This window comes from Mustela nivalis, assembly GCF_964662115.1.
Source record: "Mustela nivalis genome assembly, chromosome: 5".
Taxonomy (NCBI): domain Eukaryota; kingdom Metazoa; phylum Chordata; class Mammalia; order Carnivora; family Mustelidae; genus Mustela; species Mustela nivalis.
The window spans coordinates 4942865-4962291 of NC_139024.1; the positions used below are offsets into that span (position 1 = coordinate 4942865).

The following is a 19427-nucleotide window of genomic DNA, read 5'->3' on the forward strand; positions in this document are numbered from 1 at the left end:
AGACTAGCCCTGCCCTGGTGCTTTTTACTTCTATTTAAATGATTTAAAATAAGTGACATTCCTTTGATATAAACGTCACCATCCAGTTCTCTGTTCTAGAAGGAAGATGAGGGAGTGCAGGGTGTAATATGCAGTCTTAAGCAGGAGCAGTCCTGGAAAGCTGTAGTAAGGTGTGCCATGAGAAAGCATGGGTTCTGATGCATACCTGGCAGGAAGGTGTGTATGTATTACAGGTTAAGTGAATAGATGTGTTGGTGGGAACATATGGAAATTTTCTGTCATTTCTGTTTTTCAGTGAAGAGGAGCAAGATTATTAGCTGTGAATGTGGGTGGGGAAGAGGTTCTAGAGGTTTGAGCAGAGAGTAAATGATGTGAAACAGTCGTGTATATGAGTGGGAGAAAGAATAGGGGATTATAATAAAATACCATCTTTTAGGTGCATAGGTGCTAGCACAGAGTTGGCAGAGAGTTTATTTAGGCAGCATTGGGGTTTTGCAAAGTACAAAAACCCAAGAGAGGGTTAAGGGGGTTGAGGGGAGTCCAAGGGACCAGTTGTAGACGGATCAAACCATGAAGTGCAGAAAGAGGGAATAAAGGGGAAAAAGGGAGATCAGTGTTCCAGTGGAAGCTTTTAGGGTTAGGGCTTCATAGGGATTGGGCTAGAAAGAGAAGAGATGGTAACCTTAGAGTAGGATACTTGAAGCATGAAATTCCTGGATGCCTAGGAATGCAATGGCATCTTTATACATGCAGCTTTACTAGACAATTCCAAATGCTTTCCAGAGTGGCTGTATCCCTCTCTCCAAAAGGAATGAGACTTCCTATTCCTCCATATCTTCTGTAATATTTAATATTTAAGTCTTTAAATCACATGGAATTGAATTTGTGTATGGTGTGAGATAGAGCTCCAATTTTACTTGTTACATGAATACAGATGTCTCAGCATCCTATATTGAATAGTACAGCCTTTCCACATTCATCAGCAATGTCTCCTCTACTATCTTATCAAATTAATTAATGCATTAATTCAACAAATATTTACTGAACACCTATTCTGTACCAGGCACTATTTACTTATAAAGAACAAAACAAATAATAATCCATTAATTAGAGTTTATAATTCAGCTTGAGTAGGAAGGCAATAAACAATAAGTGTTATTCCACACTAAGGAAAAAGAAAAGCAGAGCTGGATAAGAAGGCTGGGGGCCCCAACGTGGGGAGACTGTAATTATTAAGTGGAATGATCATGGTGGATCTCATTGACAAGATTTGGGCAGACACTTAAGAGTGGTAAGGGGGTTCATCAAACAACCATATAAAGGGAGAACACTCCAGTTAAAGGGAACAATCAGAGCAAATTTCCAAAGTTAGGGATATAACTGGTGTGTTCAAGGAGCAGCAGGGAAGCCAGTGTGCTGGAGCGAAGTCAGTTATGGAGAGTAGGAGGAGGGGAAACCCGAGAAGAAATGGTGGGAGCAGATGTGTAAGGGTTTGTAGACCATCGTATGGGTCCTTCCCTCCCACTCCGCCCCAGGAGAGTTATTGTTTCTTTTTGTTTTTCATTTAAATATATCATCCATTTGGAACTAATTCTGTTGAAAAGTGGGAAGAATTGTTCCAATTTTATTTTTTTTCTGGATGTATCCCATTGTCCCAATACCAGCTAATGAGTAGTCCATGTTTTCCCCATTGATTTGAGGTCTACTTAGTGATATATTGAATGCATGTAATTATTTAGATCTATTGCTAGATAGTGTTCTATTCTTGTAGCTGCCCACACAGATTCTTTTTCAAAGATTTCCTACATAATCTCGTTGGTTTATTTTAATGCAAACTTTGGAATCATCTTGTCTATTTCTGAAAAGAGAAACCACGTTGTATTTTTATTGGGATTGTGTTAAATGTATAAATTCACTTTGCATAATTGACCTATTCATGATGTGAAATTTTTCTATCACAAAAAATTATTTTCTCACTTTACAATTCTTCTTTGTATCTTTTCGTCATATTTTAAAGTGTCTTCAGATAGATATTATACATTTCCTATCAATTATATCCATATTTTTAATCTTTCACTATTGTAACTAAGATCTCTTAGGTTATATTTTCTAACTGGTTGTTTTAAATATTTACGCCCATTCCTTTGAATTTCTTCTTTGAGGACTTCAGTTATGCATCCTTGTTCTCCTTGGCCAGACTTTATTTCTCTCTCACATCTCCATTTTACTGATACCATCACTAATATCCTGTGTGTATTTTTGCAGTGGTTTTTTCCCTTTTTGCTTCTTCCAGTTTCATCTGCATATTTTGAATTCTTTATTTCTACTTGTTCTTAGAAGGCTCCAGCTTTGTTTCATCTTCTATCACATTGCCATTTCTTCTCTGTCATAATTCTTACATTTCTACTTTTTGGTCTTCTATATGAGTGGTTGCTTCACACCAAGATTTTTAAATTTGTGACAAATATTTGGTTACAGTATTTGTCTCTGCATTAAATTTTTCTTTAATTGGTAAGTTTCATGGCTCTTTGATACACTTTTTTTTTCTTATAGTATCTTTGTTTTTGTGTGATGCTGGGTCCCATTTTAATGCTCACAACTGAATGAGTTGACTTTTCCTAGACTATAATCTGAAGTAGGTGTCTGGATTGGGATAGAGGGTAGCATTCTTCTGAGATTTATAATCCAAAATCCTTCTCCTTCTCTGCTGTCAAAAGAATGATGGTTGCCAATGCTATTTGTTTATGTATTTATTTTGGGGACACTTCTCCTCTGCTTCTCTGATCCCAAATGGATTTGAAAGGTCTTCTTCAGGGCACCTGAGTGGTTCAGTTGGTCAAGCAACTGCCTTTGGCTCAGGTCATGATCCTGTAGTCCTGGGATCGAGTCCCACATCCGGATCCCTGCTTGGTGAGGAATCTGGTTCTCCCTCTGACCTCTCCCCTCAGGCTCTCTCTCAAATAAATAAATAAAATTAAAAAACAAAAAAACAAAAAAACAAAACCAAAGTTTTCTTCTATGAGCTCTTCTTACCCCCATTTTTGCAAACAGGAAATAAAAATTTGCACTCTGTGGGATCATCCTCACCAGAAACATTTTCTTCTGATATTTTCTTAAATTCATTATTTATCTCTCTCATCACGCATGATGATTTATCTCTTCCCTTCCTCCCACATGACTTATGCCTTATCTTAGCTAACTTTTTTTTAAAAACAATATCCTCAACGCCTATCCAGGTTGTCACAAAAGGCAAGATTTCCTTCTTTTTTATGTCTGAGTAGTATTTCATTGTGTATCTATAGAACAGTTTCTTTATCCATTCATCCATTGATGGACACTTAGGTTCTTTTCATCTCTTAGCTATTGTAAACATTGCAAGAAACATAGGGGGGCATGTACATTTTCATATTAGTGTTTTTATTTTCTTCAGATAAATGTTCAGTAGTGGAATAGTGGGATCAAATGGTAGTTCTGCTTTTAATTTTTGAGGAAACTCCATACTGTTTTCCATTGTGGCTACACCAACTTATATTCCCAGCAACAGTGCAGGAGGGCTTCTTTCTCTCCACATCCTTGCCAACACTTGTTATTTCTTGTTGTTTTGGTGATAGCCATTCTGATATGTGTGAGTTGTTGGCTTGTTTTTGATGGGCACTTTTTCTCCTAATTTTATAGTAAATAAAATTCATATTATGTTTGTATGATTTTAGAATAAAAAGAAGAAAGAAGCGTACATGTCTGAAATCATTTTAGCTTTTTTTTTTAAAGATTTTTTTAAATTTATTTATTGACAGAGAGAGATCACAAGTAGGCAGAAAGGCAGGCAGAGAGAGAGAGAGGGAAGCTTGATCCCAGGGGCTCGATCCCAGGACCCTGAGATCATGACCTGAGCCGAAGGCAATGGCTTAACCCACTGAGCCACCCAGGCACCCTCATTTTAACTTTTGAGACTTAGTACTTCTTAGGTAGCAAGGAACTAAAATAGACTAGGAAGAGGAGGGCATTTTCTGGACTCTTCCTATACTTCTTTTAAAGACAAGGTTTTCTTATGTTTCATTCTATAGCAAAAACGAAGATCCAGTAACATGTCTCAAAGGGAAGACACAAGGAAACTCCTCACTGACTCAGGATGTGTGTGTGTGTGTGTGTGTGTGTGTCAATTACTTCTGGAAACATGAGGAATGTTCATTTAGAAGTCTAATATCCAACATATTTCAAATCAATGCCTACAAATTCTATTCAAATCATTACTTGCATGCATACCTCTGAAGTACACCATGGCTGTGGAAGAGGGAAAATTTCTGAATATAAAGAAAGCTACTAATAAATCTGAGTGGGCAAGCTCTGAATGTGTAGTTGGGGTTAGTTGGACAAATGGCCAAGATTGGTTTGTGGCTTTTTATTTTTTTAAGATTTTATTTATTTATTTTTGTGAGAGAGAGAGAGAGAGAGAGAGAGAGAAGAGTGTACAAGCAGGGGGAGGGGCAGAAGGAGAAGCAGCCTCCGCACTGAGCAGGGAGCCCCCTGTGGGGCTCCACCCCAGGACCCAGGATCCTGGGATCATGATCTGAGCCAAAGGCAGACACTTAACCAACTGAGCCACCCAGGCGCCCCGGTTGGTTTATGGTTAATAGAGAAGAGGTTAAGACTTTACTCTCCATGTGGACTAGTTGGCTTTATTTTGGCCACATCCTGGCTTAACTTCATCTGGCATTCACAGATAAAGATCTTGGCTCAGGAAAAATGTACTTTATTTATTAAAAAATAAAATGTGAGGTAAATAAAATGTAAAAACCACATTACATCTGGATAGCGAATAAAGCATTGCTAACTTTACTTAGAATAGACGACTCAGGTACATCTTAGATTCCACTTCGGAACTACTTAGGCCTCTCTTTGCTCCTTTTTCTCCTCATACATTCTTAACATTTCTTTATTGGTTGAATGAACTGTGATGGAAATCGTGATGGAAAAAATCCAGACTGATCAGACTGTAATCCTGTATTTATCATGTTATCTTCCAGTTAAGTTGCAATATGTGTGCTTTGTATGTGTGATAACATACATGTTTTTGTACATTGTTTTCTTCCTTTTTCTGTCCATTAGAGTTTATAATTTTTAATGAGTGTATTGAACATCTCTATAATTATATGAATTTTCAAAGTACTTTATTTTACAGGGAGCCAGTAGACTGATGGGAAGGCAGAACTCTTTTTTACCTATGTAAATATCTTTTATTGTAGACAGTTCCAAAAAAACTTTTTTTCTATTAAATAACTAGGTGTTTTTCTTTTCCTGGAGAATATCAGCTTGGGTCATTAGACACAAGGATTTTCACATTTTCTATTTAAAATATTCATGATATGTAAGATGTGAATGGTCACAGTTTCTCCACATACACAAAAATAACATTTTTACTCTAATTATTCAGTACGAAAGAACTCTGTTGCAAGACACAGGAAATGTACATTTAGATATAAACTGTTTACCACGGTTTCAACATTAAAGGTATAGCGGGATACTGTATATTTTAAACTCTTACCCATTTATATTCTCCTTTCACATTTAGCTCACTCATTTCTTTGGCCTTCGTGTTGGGTGTGACAGTGTATTAGCCAAGCTGTCTCGGGCGCTCAGGCATTTTATCAGTTCCACAAGACAGATGCTAAACAGCATAGTCTAAATTGAAATCTCTGATGACTCTCTGGAGACGGGTTGATAGCAGGAATCACACTCAAGCACTTAAATATGTGGCCTTTTCCCATATTTAACTGCAAGGAGAGAACAGCTTTTGAGTAAACGTTTTTAGCCTTCAACTGTCAAGATTTCTTTTTTATCATTTGATTATTGCATCTCGTTTTGTTAGGAAAGGCGATCAATCTCCTTTTTTTCCCCCCACGTGGAGAATTTAAAGGACCACTGATGCCTGTTACTTTAAACAAAACAATTTAGAGAAGCTGTGTAGTCCAATATTGCTTTCAGAACTATTTTAGGCTACAGAGACAACATTTTGAAATAAAATCTTAGTGCCAAGTGTGTTCCAGTTGAGTTGTAAATTTAAAATGACATAACCATAATATTCTCAGCAATCTTTGGGACTTCCTTATTTCACACAGTTGTTGCAGAAGCATTTTTATATCAAGTTATTGGATCATAGCCTGAAGGAAGTCTTGAATCTCTGAAACTGAGGTCGTTATAAAGGTGATAGAGCTGAGAAAAACAAGCCTTGGAACGTAAACAGGGATGTATTTCCATAACTCCTGTGCGTTCCAACAGGGAGTTGTGCCCTTTGAGATTCCACTTAGCTCTACAATGGGGTGGATTCTCTGATAATATTGTTTGTCCTCAGTATTTGTCGAATTAATAAATACAGATGTTAGGTTATAAAAGTATAGAAAGGATCTCAGAGGTCAGCCAGTGTCATTTTTTATGTTGAGCCACAAGAAAGCTGAGGCTCCCAATTGTGTGATCACTTGCCCGTGATGTATGGGAATTAACTCATCGGCGCCGGGCTCATGCTTACTTCTGTACTGCTGGATCTTCACAAGCTACCTTAGAGCCTTTTGAGAATAAGGCAGGGCATAATTTATTGTCAAGAAGAGTCAAGTCTAGTACTAAAGTCTTCTAGATTTTTTGGATCGAAATATTTGTCATTTCATTCTGTATTACTACCTTCATTAACATTGTATCCTCATTCTACCTGTGTGAAAAACTACACTATACGTTTCTTGGTTTTTTTTTTTTTTTTTTTTTTTTTGTGGGTGGAGATGTAATCATCATACGACAGTGCTAATTTAATTCTAATGTATTATAACATCTGTAATACTAATTTTAGTTTTTATTTATTCTAATCATATTTAAACTAGTCTCTATAAGCACTTTAGACTAATCTAAGTTATTTCATTTTAAGTGTCACACAAGGCTTAGATTTTAAGCAAAATTTTCTCATTTATCCAAGTAAATTTCAGAAGAGAAAATGTGGGCTTTAATGTAGAGTTTTTACATAAAAAGAAAATATGTATTGGTCTCAACAGTAGTGAACTTGTGGTCATAAGACTGACAATATTGATAGTTACTTAGACCTAAGAAATGTACAGAAAATACAGGCAGTTGGTTCTGACTTAATCATTAATAGATACAAAAGTTGTAGATACACGAATCTGTGATACAGCAACCATAATTATCTGATAATTATTTCTAATTGAAATTGTACAGAATTCAAGTTTATAGGAAATTAAAATATATTTCTGCCTGGCTCCACTGAAAAGTATAGGTATTTTGCAAAGCTAAATAACATTTTCTAATGAAAGAAATAATGTCTTAAAACGGAAATGTTTTATTGTCTGAGTGCACAGAATTCTATATTTCTGTGGCATTTCTGTAGCATATCACCTGCTTATTTCTATAGAAGAGTCTAGGGAATATTCTCATCTCTTTTCCTAAATGATATGTATCTTAAGGATAATATATTTGACTTATCTGTTTGTCACCAATAATACCAAGCCTAGTGACTTGGAAATATTATATATTCAATGTATTTTTCAATGAGTGAATGACATAGACAGGATCTATTTTAGAGAAAATTCCTTAACTCTATTTCTAAAAAATATTTTAGTGTATGTGACCTTAGGTTCTTGAATTCAGGTTTATGAGTTTTTAACACTGAAGAACCTATACCTCTCATGTTTCTCTGGCTATTTTAGATAAGTGTATTAGTCATAAATATATATTTTATTCTAAAATCTATTCCATTTCCATAAGTGATTCGTTTATGAATTCCAGTATTATAGCCCATTAATGTTTTTTTTTCTTTCTCCATTTCCAATCACAATTAACTTTGCCCAACTTTAACAATTCTACCATACTAGCAACTCTGATTATAACAGTTCATGGGGCAGGATGGCTCCCAAAGACTGCATCTGGTTTCACATTCCCCATTCATCCCTCAGTGCGCTACAATCTGCTTTCCATCCCATCATGCCAGCAGAGCGCTTTAATTTTCAGAGAACTCTAAACCCTCTTCTTAACTGGCCCACTTGTATCATTAAAAAACATGTTCCTCTCATTCGTTGATTTCTATACCATCCCTTCCCCATTGTCTTGCTACCATTCTGTGACTCTTCCTAGTCTCCCAGAGAATCCATTTATTATTAAGTCTTCAGGAAATGTTTCAAGTTCTCAGCCTTTTTCTCACCGTATTCTTACTTTCCCTTTGGAAAGATTTACCAATTTCCATTGATTTAACCCACCACTTGACTACAGGCAAACTTCATCAACAGCCCGGATCTCCCCGATAATCGCCATACAGATTGTTCTGGTGGTCTACTGTTTGTTTGTCTTTTAGGCATTCAATGCCTAGTGGGAAGAGAACTCCAAGGTTGGGATATGGCCTGTCAGAAAAGTCTCCTGAGAATTAGAGGTTTGTGGTCATGAAGGTGATTCGTGGTTATTCAGGAGAAAAAGGAGGGAAAGGAATGGAATGATGGAGAATAAGAGGTTAGTGGAACAGGAAAGTCATGGAGCCCGAAGAGAGCAGGCCATATTTGGGAATGGCCAGTATGTGGGCATAATTGGTGAAGGAGCCTGTGGAGAAGTAACCAGAGGCATCACTGTCAGCTTCCAAATGCCTGCACGGCGGGAATGCATGTCAGTGGGAAATCATCTGTGGATTTTAAGTAGCTGAAGGATATGATTTAGTCAATATTCATTGTGCACAGCAGTCACAATATCCTGACGGAGGAATGATATAAAGAAATTCAAAGCCAGAGCCTCATCTCAAAAAGAGCAAGTCAAGAAAAAAAACAAAGAAACTTTCCTACCAAAAAAAAAAAAAAAAAAAAAAAAAATATATATATATATATATATATATATATATATACACACATGATATTTTAAAATGCTAAACAAGTAAAAATGGAAAACAAAGAAGGCAAGGAGATATTTACAATAAATGCAACCAATGGTTGATATCTGTTGATAGAAAAAATTCATACAATTTGATATTAATATAGAAAAGACATGAACATACTTTCACAAATGTATGCATATAGCATTATTCTAAAGTAAGAAAATATTTGTCCTCATTTGTTAAACATAGTAATCCAAATTGAACAATAGGAAGATGTCATGGACTGCATGTTTATGTTCTGCAAACTTCCTATGTTGGAGCACTAACCCCAATGTGATGTGTTTGGAGGTGGGGCCTTTGGGATTAGGTTTATGAGATGGCCCCTAAGAGTGTGGCCTCTGTGACATGATTAATGTCCTGAGAGAGGAGGGAGAGAGATCAGACCTCTCTGGAGCACTCCCTGGGACATGAGGACACAGTGAGAGCCAGCAGTCTGCAGGCTAGGACGAGGGTTCTCAGCAGATCACGCTGCCGTCCTCCTTGTGCATGCCCAGCCTGTAGAAACGCGAGACAATAAGTATCTGTCATTTAAATCATCCAATCTATGGCATTTTGGTATAGCAGTCCAGGCAGACTAAGACAGAAAATCTATTCTCCTCTTTAATCAGCAAATAATTTTATTAAGATTCATAAAATATAAATTTTGATTAATTTTGTTATCTCATATGAGGGACTCTGTCTGAAGGATATAATTTAAAATGGGGGAAATGTGATATGCCAGAGATGTTTATAATAATGCGATGACGAAATGCAAAAAAAATCAGAAATAACATAAATTTCAAATATAATTGCAAATGGTGGAATATTGCTTAGCCACAAAAAGTGAAATTCTATTATCCATAGCAACATCAAAATGTATTATACTACATGAAAAAGTACATTAAATAGAACAGATTTAAAAATGAAAAATTATGATATTTTTACATATGTTCTAAAAGGAAATAGCACAGAATTAACAATAGGTAGTAGAACTCAAAGTAATTTAATATGATTTCCCTCCATCTCATAGTTTATTTTTTATGTAACTTAAACAAATTGGTTATTTGCATCTTTATTATCAGAAGCCTATTTCATCTCTGCCTCTGGATGTCTTCAATCAGTCATGTGCCCTAAATAATGCCCCTCTAGGCTTTTGTCCAAACCCAGCCTGCTGGCATAGTGACTAAGGACATGTCCTGCAGAGCAGAAGTGCTAGGGGCTTCTTTCCTATTACTTAATAACTTTCCTATTACTTAATAACTCTGTGATTTCCGACAGTTTATTGAGGCTATTAAAACTTAGATTTTCTTGTCCATAAGGATCATTTCATGTGGGTTTTGTCGAAAACTGAAACCAATAATGCCTGTAAAACAATGAATAGTTCATTAGGGGATATTGTTGTTGTTCTTGATGGCATCCTAATTTAAAGCCTTAGCGACCTTGTGCTTGGACTACGCAGTCAAGTTCAGACTGATTATCCTGACTCTAGGCCATCCCTTTAGATCCCATCGGAATAAGCTTCCTAAAAATGGGTTACCCACTTCCCTTGGATGTTTTCTCTGACACTATTACCTGTAGGGCCTGATTGTTAAGGACTCCACAGTATGTCTATATATGTTGAATCTTTGTTGAAATATATATATTTTACCATATAAGGCATTGTTAGCTATTACTAACAAAAACATCAGTATCATAATATTTTTTAAATATTATTAAAGTTTCTTATACAAACATTACCTAATACAAGCTAACTTTTGTTAACATGAGGTGCCCCATCTACTAATACATTCAGATTTACCAATTTGTAGTAATTTTGCAAGCATTTTCGTGTTCATCTACTAACTGTAGATAATGCAAAATATCTGATATTTAGAGCAATTACGATTGGCAAGTGGGGCAGACACTGAATTACAGTCCTACTTACTCAGAAGGGTAGGCTGATGGCAATAAATTTGCCAGTCCTGGGGCTAATATTCAAGTGCCTCAGTAGCTGGGAGATAGGACAACTCTTGCCCACCAACTGCTTAACCACAGCACTTTCAATGAATCCACATTCCAGGTTAAAGCTGATGAAAACAAGAGGAGCACCTGGAGGGCTGATTGGTTAAGCATCTGACCTTGGCCCAGGTCCTGATTCCAGGGTCCTGGGATCAAACTCAGAGAGCTCCCTGCTCCCGTCTCCCTCCCCCTCTGACACCCCCCTGCTTGTGCTCTCTCGCAGTGCTCTTTCTCTCAAATAACTGATAAATAAATTTTTTTAAGCTGATGAAGATAAGAAATTAATATCTTTGCTTTTTGTTGTTTCAATGTTAGTAAGCTGGCTAAACAGACAAGTAGAATAACACAGTATAGATTTCCCACTTGAAGTAAAGTTTTTTTTTTTTTTTAAGCAGCTTCAGTTTATGCTAAAAAATAAAACTATTGAAAAGAAAACTTTCAACTATAAGAAGAATTTTAGAGAACCTTAAAATTCTTTCCTACAGATTATTATTAGTTTTTGTGACCGTATGTAGAGCCTGTGGTCTATGTCCTAAATCCATTCCAGCATTCACTAAGTGTAAGCATATAAAGTACTCTGTCATTTACAGTCACTTCAAAGTGCATTCAATATCTTGGTTCCCAAGTGCATTAGATTTTATTAAAAGCATTCTGCTGCAACACCCATTCTTCCTAATTGGTTTATGGACAGCCCCCACCATTCAGACAAAACGTAATTGCATTTTCCCACAAATCTAGTTTGATTTATGGTTCCTTATTTGTTCTATATTATTTATAAGAGAGTTGGGGTAAAATTCTTAAGACATTAAGTAAAATGTACAGTAGTCCTTTGATTAAATATGGGATGTACATAAGGATTCTTAACAGTATTTTGCTAATTTTTAACTTTATTTAGTCAGGCTACATCCATCTGTGTGATTTCCAGTAGTAATATCTTTATTACCTTTCCAGAGATTGTTATTTACTTGATTTTTCATGTACATACTTCTAGAATCACTTGGAATGTTAGAATGGATCATGTGTAGAATATTAAAAATATTCTAGCCTTCTATTCGGTTTAAGTAGGTATATATGTATTTGGAACAGAAAAAATATTATCCAGGAACAGTGACAGAGCAGCTGCTTACGATTAGGTAATGCCCGTGTTGCACTGCAGGCTTGACTAGTCAAATTTCAGATTCAGATTTCAGATGCCGAGAGTTAATTTATAATGTGTCTATAGGAGAATCCAAAAAAATAGTGTTTTTAAGTGAGTAAATGGCAGAAATATAAGAACAGAGGTTAACAAACACTGAAGAAAGAATTTCCACACTGTTGGGTGATTACATAGCAAACCAAGTGAAGACTTTCCATGGAATTGTAGGCATGGAATCATTTCTGTAGCGAGTCCATGAAAATTTATGGGAAGAAAGAGGAAGTATACATTATCTTTAAACAGTTTATAAAGAGCCCCTTAGGTTTCTTAGAGAGAAATATGTTCATTCTTTGAAAAGTTTGGATGATTAGAATTTTGAATTCAGAATCAGAAAGAATGGAATATTAGAATAGGAGACAAAAGGAAAAAAGAGAAATTGATTTTAAGATAAACACAAAGTAAGGGAGAAAGATGGATACTCTCTAGCAAAATTTTGGTCAATTAAACAAATGGGAGACTTGCTGTCAAAGCATAAATAATAACGTGGCATCTAGAAGAATGGAAAGGATGGTTAGCAGATGATGAGCAGATAGAAGATCTAATGATGGTTGTAGCTGAATGTTTTGAATGAGGAATTGAGCCTTTCATCCTTACTGGACCAGTAAAGAGGTCCTCAGCACCCTCAGTGGGGATAGCTTGGACTCTTACCTCAGCCAGCTGTGCTAAGCTCTTATCCCTTTCTGCTGGGGTACCGTCAGAGAATGCCTCCTTGAGGGACAGGAATGTTATTACTGCCCAGCAGTAATGAGGCCGCCCCCTTCCGTGGTGTCCCTGTGGAAAGCAGTCACGGGGTGCTCCTTCTCCAACCTGTCCAGGAGGTGTCACTGGAGGCCTAGTGGTATTGAAGCCCCCACTTTCACCCATTATCCATGAGAAACTCCCTCTGCGGAGTCAACAGTGGCCAGGTGGGCCTCCAGGATTTCAACCCCAGCCTGTCTGTAATGCGCTCGTAACCTTTCCCCACATCTCTGCCAGACACATTGGAATAAACCAGCTAAAACAGAAGGTAGAAGGTCTGAGTCTCACAATCACCAATGTCCAGGTTTCAACAGAAAATCAGTCATCACACAAGAATCAGGAAGATCAAAAAGCAAATGAAAAAAGACGATCAGTAGATGTCAGCCTTACCCTCTAGACCCTGGCAACCACCAATCTGATCTCTGTTTCTGTGAGTTCAGTTCTTTTAGATATCTCATCTAAGTGAGATCACACAGTATTTGTCCTTTTGTCTCACTCACTTATTCACTTAGCATAATGCCTTCAAGCTTCATCCATCTTGTCACAAAGGCAAGATTTCATTCTTTTTTTATGGCTGAGTATTTCATTATATAGTTTATGTATGTATGTATATATATTATCTATATGTATATTTATACATATATTTTTTCTTTATTTAATATTTATTTTTTTAAAAGCACCAAAAATGAAATATCTACTTACTAGCAATCAGTACTGCACAGTAATACAGTATACACACACGTATACACATATGCACTATTCTCTGTAACTTTCTATAAGTATGTATGATGCTGGTTTAATTTAGCTAACTTTTCTTTTCTTTCTTTCTTGTATACCACTTTTTGTGTGGTATACATTTTTGGATTATGTATAATGCCATTTTGTTAAAATGGTGACACAATGGTAGATTATAATTTTGGGGGGGTATATAACTTGTTGGCAAAATAGAAAGTTGTCAATTCTTTTTATTTATTTATTTATTTATTTATTTTTAGATTTTTTATTTTTTATAAACATATATTTTTATCCCCAGGGGTACAGGTCTGTGAATCACCAGGTTTACACACTTCACAGCACTCACCAAAGCACACACCCTCCCCAATGTCCATAATCCCACACCCTTCTCCCAACCCCACTCCCCTCAGTAACCCTCAGTTTGTTTTGTGAGATTAAGAGTCACTTATGGTTTGTCTCCCTCCCAATTCCATCTTGTTTCATTGATTCTTCTTCTACCCACTTAAGCCCCCATGTTGCATCACCACTTCCTCATATCAGGGAGATCATATGATAGTTGTCTTTCTCCGCTTGACTTATTTCGCTAAGCATGATACACTCTAGTTCCATCCATGTTGTCGCAAATGGCAAGATTTCATTTCTTTTGATGGCTGCATAGTATTCCATTGTGTATATATACCACATCTTCTTGATCCATTCATCTGTTGATGGACATCTAGGTTCTTTCCATAGTTTGGCTATTGTGGACATTGCTGCTATAAACATTCGGGTGCACATGCCCCTTTGGATCACTACGTTTGTATCTTTAGGGTAAATACCCAGTAGTGCAATTGCTGGGTCATAGGGCAGTTCTATTTTCAACATTCTGAGGAACCTCCATGCTGTTTTCTAGAGTGGCTGCACCAGCTTGCATTCCCACCAACAGTGTAGGAGGGTTCCCCTTTCTCCGCATCCTCACCAGCATCTGTCATTTCCTGACTTGTTGATTTTAGCCATTCTGACTGGTGTGAGGTGATATCTCATTGTGGTTTTGATTTGTATTTCCCTGATGCCGAGTGATATGGAGCACTTTTTCATGTGTCTGTTGGCCATCTGGATGTCTTCTTTGCAGAAATGTCTGTTCATGTGTCTGCCCATTTCTTGATTGGATTATTTGTTCTTTGGGTGTTGAGTTTGCTAAGTTCTTTGTAGATTCTGGACACTAGTCCTTTATCTGATATGTCGTTTGCAAATATCTTCTCCCATTCTGTCAGTTGTCTTTTGATTTTGTTAACTGTTTCCTTTGCTGTGCAAAAGCTTTTGATCTTGATGAAATCCCAATAGTTCATTTTTGCCCTTGCTTCCCTTGCCTTTTGCGTTGTTCCTAGGAAGATGTTGCTGCAGCTGAGGTCGAAGAGGTTGCTGCCTGTGTTCTCCTCAAGGATTTTGATGGATTCCTTTCGCACATTGAGGTCCTTCATCCATTTTGAGTCTATTTTCATGTGTGGTGTAAGGAAATGGTCCAACTTCATTTTTCTGCATGTGGCTGTCCAATTTTCCCAGCACCATTTATTGAAGAGGCTGTCTTTTTTCCATTGGACAGTCTTTCCTGCTTTGTCGAAGATTAGTTGACTGTAGAGTTGAGGGTCTATTTCTGGGCTCTCTATTCTGTTCCATTGATCTATGTGTCTGTTTTTGTGCCAGTACCATGCTGTCTTGATGATGACAGCTTTGTAATAGAGCTTGAAATCTGGAATTGTGATGCCACCAACTTTGGCTTTCTTTTTCAATATCCCTTTGGCTATTCGAGGTCTTTTCTGGTTCCATATAAATTTTAGAATTATTTGTTCCATTTCTTTGAAAAAGATGGATGGTACTTTGATAGGAATTGCATTAAATGTGTAGATTGCTTTAGGTAGCATAGACATTTTCACAATATTTATTCTTCCAATCCAGGAGCATGGAACATTTTTCCATTTCTCTGTGTCTTCCTCAATTTCTTTCACGAGTACTTTATAGTCTTCTGAGTATAGATTCTGTGTCTCTTTGGTTAGGTTTATTCCTAGGTATCTTATGGTTTTGGGTGCAATTGTAAATGGGATTGACTCCTTAATTTCTCTTTCTTCTGTCTTGTTGTTGGTGTAGAGAATTGCAACTGATTTCTGTGCATTGATTTTATATCCTGACACTTTACTGAATTCCTGTATAAGTTCTAGCAGTTTTGGAGTGGAGTCTTTTGGGTTTTCCACATATAGTATCATATCATCTGCGAAGAGTGATAATTTGACTTCTTCTTTGCTAATTTGTATGCCTTTAATTTCCTTTTGTTGTCTGATTGCTGAGGCTAGGACCTCTAGTACTATGTTGAATAGAAAGTTGTCAATTCTTTATCAATTTCCAAAAATGTGTTTCAAAATTTACCTCTCTGTAAGTTGCTAAAGTCCTGGAGTGCCATCTCTGTAGTTTCTGTCATACTGATGTAGACGGGAATGTGTGTATAACATCCAGCTCAGAGCTCTGCACAAAGTAGTTATCATACACATATGGTTACTTAACAGTCAAATGAATTTGTCTGAAAATGGTGGGCAATAATTCTAATACCAGAACAAGTTTCAAATATTTTGTAAGTAAGAGCCAGTCTTGCTTCCCCACTACCCAGTATCACATCAATTATTTATGTAATTACATAATATTTAATATTATATAATTGATTATATAATAATTATGTGATTACATATGCTGGGAATAATGTTCTATGTAGTAAAGGGAATTCTAAACTCAGGGGCACGTGGGTGGCTTGGTCAGTTAAGTGTCCAACTTCTGATTTCGACTCAGGTCATGTTTTAGATAGCGTCTATCTAGAATAGAGATAGAGCCGTGCATGGGACTCAGGGCTCAGCAGGGAGTCTGCTTGAGAGTCTCTCTCTCCCTCTCTCCCTTTGCCCCTCTCCACAACCTTGCATGTGTGTGGGCATATGTGGTCTCTCTCTCTGTAAAAAAAATTTAAAAACTAAAAAATAAACTCTAATAATTTGTGTTACCTCACTGTTCACCTCTAGTTCAACGTTTAATCATCTCAATATTTTAATATCCCACTCAGTTCTTTAGTATTAGCCTTTCTATGTGTGCTGATAAAATGCATTTATCATATTTGTTATACTAGATGTATTTTACATATTTCTTTATTGAAATTCAAATTTTTTACATGGATATTAAAAATTAACATGATATCAAGTAACTTAAAATACTAAGATATTGCATAACTTACTTGCTATTTTGTCCATATTAAGAATTAACAAGATAGTCTGTTTTTATTAAACTAGTAAATATCTAGTATTTACTTTTTTTTCAGAGAAAGGTAACCAGTGGTCTATAATTTTCGAAATAGTTCACTATCACTTTCAATTTTGTAATCGAATGAATTAATAAACAATGCAGATTTAAAAGATTCTTAAAATGAGTAACTCAATATAAAATGTTTCTTCTTTGGGGTGCTTGGGTTACTCAGTTACGGGTCTGCCTTCAGCTCAGGTCATAATCCCAGGGTTCTGAGATTGAGCCCCGTATCAGGCTCCCTGCTTATGCTCACTCACTCTCTCTCTTTTTCAAATAAATAAATAAAATCTTAAAAAAAAAAAAAAGAAAGAAATGTTTCTTCTTTAATAAAAATCTCAGTTGGGGGTGGCAGAATCTCATGTAATCTAATGGTACTTTCTCATAAATTCATAATATTGAAGGTGTGCTGTACTTGCACATTTTCTTTTTAAATTATCTTATTTGTTATGGCTTAATTGTATGTAACATTTTTATATTTTGTAAATATTCACAACAGAACATATTTTACATTTTATATATATGGAAAGACTTAAAGGACATATTCTATTTTTTAATATTTGTTTTAGAGAGAGCGAGCAGGGGGAGGGTGCAGAGGGAGAGAGTGGACCCTTAGCAGATTGGGTGCTGAGCAGAGCCTGACGTGGGGTTTGATCCCATAACCCTGAGATCACAACCTGAGCCGAAATCAAGAATCAGATGCTTGAACGACTGTGCTATCCTGGTTGGTGTATTTTAAATACATGTAGGATGTATTTTAAATCTATTCATTCAGTATTCCACAAAGTATATCAGACCTGAGATTAGAATTAGCAATTATTAAAAATGTTAAAAGTTTTAACACTCTGAATTTAAAGTCCTCTATTAAATATTTTACTTAAACAAAAGTTTAGACTTTTTTTCTTTATCATGTGATATTTTTAAAGTGACTTTTTCTAAGAATGCTATCTAAAGTAGCTTGAAATAAAGTAAACCCTTAATGTTATAAAATAATTATCTTCTTTGAATGTTGTATTAGTGAAGTTGCTGTTGTGCATCATTAAACAATTTGGTTTTTATCTTCCAGAATATTTCATATAAACTAAAACTTAAGAAAAGTCTTTTTACTGTGCATTTTTGGTTATTTTTCAAGACCTGATTTCTATTTTTTTTTTTTTTTCTTTGAAGGTGAGAGGCCCTCCAGCTGCAGGAGCATTTAAAGAAAGACCAACCAAGCCCACAGCGTTTCGAAAATTTTATGAGCGAGGAGACTTCCCAATTGCCCTTGAGCATGATTCGAAAGGAAACAAAATAGCGTGGAAGGTAAGTCAGGGCACAGCCTGGAGAACCAGCTGGGCCGCTGGAGTGACATCTCCCAATGCCAAAGAGACTTGGCCAAGTAGATAAACCGGAGTGATTTCTCGGCGTACGAAAGGTGGTGGGCAAGCTCTTAGAGAAAGCCCCCCTGTGTCGGCTGTCCACCTTGACTAACAATTAAATTACAGGCTGCAAAAAAGAAAATGACAGAGTTGCTTTGCCTCCGAGAATCGTCTGCTGCCCAATTCATCTCTATTTTTATGAGAACCTGGCAGTGGTGCCTGTTTCAGGCGGTCCATCAAATGATGGAGCTGGTGGCCGAATGCGGAGAGCAACAGCCATTCATCTCCCCCGGATTTCACCTTCCTGCAGGACACTTCCAAATGGAAGCTTTAATTACCTAAATGGATGGGTCAAGATTGTCCCCTCCCTGGCAATGCGGAGTGGAATACAAAAGCAGGTCGGCTCTCGCGCTTGCACTCTCTCTCTGTCTGCGGCACGTGTCAGCGGCGGTGGCTGTCACACGTGCCCGGTTAGAGGCTGACCTCCACGCTGAAACCATTACGGCACCGACATTTTTCTGACAAAAGGTTAATTGGCTTCAAAATAAATGTATTGCCTAATGACTCCATTCTAATGCAGCTGTGTTTCTTTCTAAAAGGCTCACTGATGGTATTTGTAAAAACTTGCCAGTCTCTTAACCGGAGAAGGCTTTTACATTTAATTTGAAAAAACCAATGCTGATCTGTAACCGGCTTCTGCTATTTAATTATTTTTTGCTATCAAGGACCTTGCTTTGGGTGATTTTTATCAGCTAAAAGGGTTTCTCTGCCTAAAGCCAGAGCGGCACATGTGTGTATCACCACAGGGTGAGGAACGTGAGAGGTGCTTGCCAAATACCATCTCACTGATGCAATTGACCCATTTAACGAAAAAGTCCTACAGTCGCGTCTGAAGGTGGAGGTAGGGGTTGTTTGTACTTTGTGTAAATTTATAGCACTAAATAAAATAAAATGGCCAAAGTAAAGAATTCATCAATATAAACACTTAAGTTCATCAAAATTGACCTTTTCCTTCCTTTATGGAACAAGTAAGAGAATTGTTTGCATTATTTCCAGTATGTCTTTAAATGTTTTCACAGAATTATCAAACATTTCTAAACCTTGAGTAGCCATAATGTAATTCAGTTATTGAACGTAGAATTACTACAGACTATTTGGTCATAGAAATCTGAAGGTGTTCCTTTTATTACATTTTGTCATAATG

The 19427-nt window shown here is 36.6% G+C and overlaps 1 protein-coding gene across 3 annotated transcripts in view; it reads left to right on the forward strand.

The window, feature by feature from the left end:
- The window catches only part of PACRG (parkin coregulated), a 512311-nt gene that overhangs the window by 75488 nt on the left and 417396 nt on the right, over positions 1-19427 (forward strand). For all 3 annotated transcript variants that reach the window (XM_082730758.1, XM_082730759.1, XM_082730760.1), the window contains exon 2: positions 18033-18167. In XM_082730758.1, the coding sequence (XP_082586884.1) occupies positions 18033-18167 (135 nt within the window). The remainder of the gene's footprint in view (positions 1-18032; positions 18168-19427) is intronic.